At 43.6% G+C, this 1,813-nt stretch overlaps 1 protein-coding gene across 1 annotated transcript in view; it reads left to right on the top strand.

Annotated features, from left to right (window-relative positions):
* LOC101861432 (cadherin-23) overlaps positions 1-1,813 on the top strand; it is a gene marked incomplete in the record, with an annotated part of 170,597 nt that overhangs the window by 11,486 nt on the left and 157,298 nt on the right. Inside the window, 1 exon segment of the mRNA XM_013080930.1 lies at positions 1,174-1,298. Coding sequence (XP_012936384.1) covers positions 1,174-1,298 — 125 coding nt within the window.

Raw genomic sequence — 1,813 nt, 5'->3', positions numbered from 1 at the left:
TGAGAGAGAGAGAGAGAGAGAGAGAGAGAGAGAGAGAGAGAGAGAGAGAGAGAGAGAGAGAGAGGGGGGGGGGAAGAGAGAGAGAGGGAGAGATGATGATGATGATGATGTTTTAGTTTTAGTTTTAGAAGAGGTTTTACGGCGCTCGCAACTGCAAAAGGTCATATGAGCACCAAGGGGTGGATGTCAACATAGAAGTCCTTACAGGGAATCAAACTTACTCTGCTCACCTCTCTTGCTTCATTAGCACAAAGTCTGCTTCGACTATCAAGGCACCCCGGAAATAGTGGGCCACAAGAGAGTGGCAAACATACTTCAAAACATATTTCTGAGTGCATTTTTACTTTTTGTTTAAAACATGTTGATTAAAGGCACACAAAAAATAATCTTCAGTTTCTAAACTGAACTGTCAAGCTGTGGATGTTACCAAACTTTGGGGGCTATTTTTCTGGTCAATTTTACTTCTGAAACCAGGCGATCCCCGCCTCCATCATTGGCAAATATTATCTTGAATTCTCTTCAAGACAGATAGGTGGGTTTTTTTTCAAAAGGTAGACGAAAGACCAAGCTTTGTGAGGATACCAATAACTCTACATGTCCAAAAAAAGACGAGCGCCTGATTCCACCACGCTGCGACACATTAGCCCGTGTTTGGATAGACTTGATGTATTAAAGTATCCAAGACTGTGCACTCTCATTTAATTTTTGTTCACTGTCGAGCCCACCATTTGATTCTATTTGGAACCGAATAAAGGGCAAGGAGAAAAAGTTTGCTTGCACACAGCGAGGGTGGTGCTTTGCCCTTCATCTGCGCGCACGCCCATGGTGAAAATGGCATATTATGTTTTACGACCCTATCGACACTGTTAGGATTTTTAAGAAGCAGGAACTCCGAGTTTAACGTACATCTCCGAAAGGACGGAGCCAAAATGGGAAATTCGTATCAAATGCCTTTCCCAAGGACGCAAAGTCGAACTGAGCTATAGCTCGTTCCCCAAACCCGCAACCTAACGATGGGCCCGGAGGCCTAACCCGCAGGCTAGACAGACGCCGCGCCCACGGTGTGCCTCGGCGTCGCGAAGTTTTCAGGGAGAGTGAAGAGAGGAAGACATGACAGTGCCCAGTCCAGGATACATGTATTATAATTCAAGATGTGCTTGGGTGTTATTTCAGAATCTTGTCCAGGCAAATTCAAAGTGGTTAGGGACACTGGTGAAGTTCAAGTAAATACTGGTGATTTAGATCGAGATGGCGGCCTCATCGAGTCAGCTAGCGGCATCTGCCGGATAACTGTTCAGGTACATGGGTGACATAATTTATGTAGACAAAAATTACGTTTTACTAAATTTGTTACGAGTAGCCTTATAGTGGGTGCACAACGCCAAATTGTATCCAATAGAATTGAGTCGAGGCCAGCCAGATTTTCCTCGATGAAGGGGCAGAAGCTACTATTTTAGCATAATTCAACCGAATTTGACTACATTCGACTGTGACCTTCAAATCAGTAGCGTTTGTTTTCTCAGGATCTCAAGTCGAATCAGTCGTATTGTGTCAAAATGGTAGCTTTAGTCTCTCCATGACTTAAATCTGACTGGCAGAATGCACTGGGTATACGTTGTATGCTTTAAAAAAACCCATTACCACCACCGAGGAGATTGCCTTGAGATTTGCGATTTTTTAGCTTTTACCACAAAGGCTGAAGAAACTGAAATCCTTGCCATCATCTTCATCATCATCGTCATCATCATCATCATCGTCATCATCATCATCATCTTCATCATCATCATCATCATCATCATCATCATCAGCAGCA

Source organism: Aplysia californica, unplaced genomic scaffold, assembly GCF_000002075.1.
Source record: "Aplysia californica isolate F4 #8 unplaced genomic scaffold, AplCal3.0 scaffold00106, whole genome shotgun sequence".
In the NCBI taxonomy this organism is placed as follows: Eukaryota; Metazoa; Mollusca; class Gastropoda; order Aplysiida; family Aplysiidae; genus Aplysia; species Aplysia californica.
This window is presented reverse-complemented; position numbering and strand designations above follow the sequence as displayed.